We start from the raw sequence: 2,997 nt of genomic DNA, 5'->3' as shown, positions 1-2,997 counted from the left end.
GGGGGGGGGGGGATCGTTTACGTGGAAGCGCTTGGATTTGGGGATGAAAACCGCTCGCAGTTATATGTATACACCGACCGGAAGCCATAGGGTAGCGCCCGGCGTTTGCACGCAGATAGCACACGTTAGAAAAGGCCACACTGTTAAACCGAATCATCATTTGACGAAAAATATTGTGACGAAGTTTGTCATCATTGTTGTTGAGATGAGCAAATCTTATTCACATTGTGACGAACCATTCGTTTTTTGTGATGACCTATCCGGCAATCGAGATAAATGAAACGTTTGTCACGTGACGAAATAACTGTCACGAACCTAGAAGCCAATAAGCGCTCGTGGCTAGGCTCTGGATGCCAGCACGACCCCATACAGGTAGCTTCTGTAGCCGTGTGGTTAAAGGGCGCTTGTTTCCTCACCGAAGGTCCGATGTTCTATTCCCACCGTACCGAATTTCTCTTTTCCAGTTATGTTACGACACATCCATTTTACTGGCTTTTACGATTGAGGTTGTCACGTGACGAAACAATCGTCTTGCCCCTTGTGACGAACCTTTTCAGAGTAAAATTTAGTTGTGACATTTTCGTAAAATGACGACTTAAAATTTTACAGTGCAGCTGCTGTAGGCTGGGCGGGATGCGAGTCCGAGAGAGACGGCCTTGCCGTAGCCCCTATTTCTTGTCTCTGTCGCTCTCGGCGGTGTGCGCCTCTCCTCCGCGCTATATCTCGTGCGGCAGCGCAGGACCTCTATCGGGGCGTGCTTTATCACGGCGAGAGGCGTCCTTGTAGCCGGATGGGTCCATCACATCGGATGCTGTGTGGGCCGGGGCGGGAGGGAGAGCGAGGGTCCTTGTTTGTTATGCCGTCCACGGGTTTCATTATGTGGTGGTTGTGCTGATGCCCCGCTCCCCGAGAGATGGATGCAAGGTGGGTCTGGCGCCCAGCCTCCCTCCCCACCCCAGCCAACCCCGGCCCAAAGGGGTGAGCGGAGCAGTGGCAGAGGGATGAACGCGGAGCGACGCGGGGTTACATCTGTTTGAACATGGCGGGGTACTGTAATCGAGTTGAGGGGCCGACGGCCCGTCCGCTTCCCTGGAGCACTGCGCTTTAACTCGACGAGTCCACGACGCGAATTTTGGGGGTTGTATGCAGAAGCTCTAAGTATGCCGAGTACTAACAAAGTACACGCGGAGTACACACAAAGTACACCCGGAGTACACCTAGAGTACACACCGCGGTACACACCTGGAGTATTACACCTAGTGTAAAGCAAACCCGGAGTACACTTGGAGTCTTGGAGTGCAACTAGGGCACAACCGAAGTACTTTCCGTTCGGGACACAGGAGCACTCCCTACCCTCCGACGACGCCGAGCACCCCGCTCACTGCTTGCTCTTTGTTCTCGTTGCAGAGCTCCCTGGTGGTGCTGGCGGACGCGCAGACGGCCGCGCTCCGCTACTCCGAGGGCGGGTCGCTGTCGGACTCGGGCATCTCGGACACGGGCTCGGACCAGGAGGCCTCGGAGCGGGAGCGGCGCCTGGCGGGGCTGCGGCGGCTGGCGAGGCAGCTGGAGGCCGTGCTCAGACCCGGCTCCAGCGCGCTGGACGGCATGCGAGAGGTGAGTCTTACAGTCTGTTCAAAGCAATTTACGCTCCTAAAGCACGTATTTTTGATTTTATTTTCTTTCCAACTTTTCATTTAAAAATGTAAAAATAAAGTACAATGTACAATAGGGAAACTCCAAATGTCTGGCGCAGAAAACAACAAAACCGCAAGTTCGGAATGAACGGTACATGATAAACTTTGTCTGAATTTTGGTTGTTGATCTGTGTTGTGAATCTCAACTTCATATCAGGTGCTAGCCGAGCCCAGTCATTGACTGTAGTGTGCTGCCATTTCTGACTTCCGATTTCGTTTATCCCCTTCCGGTCCGACGGACCTTAAGTGCTTCCTATTTTTGATTCCCTCCGTTTCGAGTGCCCTCCCCTGAATGTCGAGCCCGTGTCTCTGCCCGCAGCGCATCCTCCAGGCCGAGGCGGAGCTCCGCGGGCTGCAGCGCGCGTGCCGGGACCTGATCGTGCGCACGGCCGTGTGCGCCTCCAGGACGGGGCCCGCGGCCGCGGCAGCCGCGACAGAGACCTGCAAGGAGGCGCCGGGTGGCCCCCGCGCCAGGACGAGCGGGTGAGTACCAACGACCAAGGTCAAGGGCTTTCTTTTTTCGCGTTCGCGCCACGTCCCGCCGCCGCGCTGCTGTTCTCGTTGATCCTGCTGCGGCTCTCTGTGGTCGGGCTGGCGGGGCCGAGGCGGCGGCGGCGGCTTTGGCGGGGTGTTGCGGGCGTGGCGAGGCGCGCCGGGCCCTTTGCCTCGCTCTGCTGGCGCTGCTGCTGGCCATTTCCCAGCGGTCAAGTGTCCATCCTGACCGCAGCTTAGGCGAGTCCGCTACCGACCTGCGCAGCCTCGCCACACCGCAAAGCAACATGTCGTGAGTCACTGGGCGTGCGAACTGGAGCTGTGGCGGGGCGGGGCCGGCGGGGCGCGGCCGTGTTTGACTGACCGCCGCCCATCAGCGGCCAGCGCTGCAGCCGCGCTGCGCCCGCTGCGCTCTCACGGCGCGGCCAGCGCGGCCCTGCAGCAGCCGCCACCCCTCCCGAAGCTGGGCGCGATGAGGACCAAGCTGAAGCTGCTATGAGCGCCCGCACCGGGATCCGTTTCACTTTCTATCCGTGCGTTTATTTTTGGTTTGGCTTTACGGGAACCCCTTCACCAGGTCGCCGCGCAGTTGTGCCGCCGCGGCCGTGGCGGGGCGAGGCGGGGCGGGGCGTGCTGGGGCGTACCGGGCGCGGCACCAGCCGTGGACCATGGCCTGCGCCAAGGACCCGAGCAGAATCACGTAGTAGTGGCCTCGTCCTCCTCCTCCCCATCCCAGCCCTCCTCTGCCCGCCGAACTCCGGGGCTCCCCTCGCACGTGACGACCACAAGTGTCGCTGAGCGCTCGCCGAGC

The 2,997-nt window shown here is 59.5% G+C and overlaps 1 protein-coding gene across 1 annotated transcript; it reads left to right on the top strand.

The window, feature by feature from the left end:
- The first annotated feature begins 913 nt into the window (after window positions 1-913).
- On the top strand, window positions 914-2,991 carry LOC127749189 (klarsicht protein-like). The gene is made up of 3 exons (XM_052266365.1): window positions 914-924; window positions 1,341-1,614; window positions 2,014-2,991. The coding sequence occupies exons 1-3, from the start codon at window positions 914-916 to the stop codon at window positions 2,179-2,181; spliced, it is 453 nt and encodes a 150-aa protein (XP_052122325.1). The 3' UTR covers window positions 2,182-2,991.
- Window positions 2,992-2,997: the final 6 nt, after the last annotated feature.

This window comes from Frankliniella occidentalis, unplaced genomic scaffold, assembly GCF_000697945.3.
Source record: "Frankliniella occidentalis isolate FOCC.00 unplaced genomic scaffold, Focc_3.1 Scaffold38, whole genome shotgun sequence".
Taxonomy (NCBI): Eukaryota; Metazoa; Arthropoda; class Insecta; order Thysanoptera; family Thripidae; genus Frankliniella; species Frankliniella occidentalis.
The sequence above is the reverse complement of the archived record's forward strand: the minus strand, read 5'-3'. Positions and strand labels throughout refer to the sequence as shown.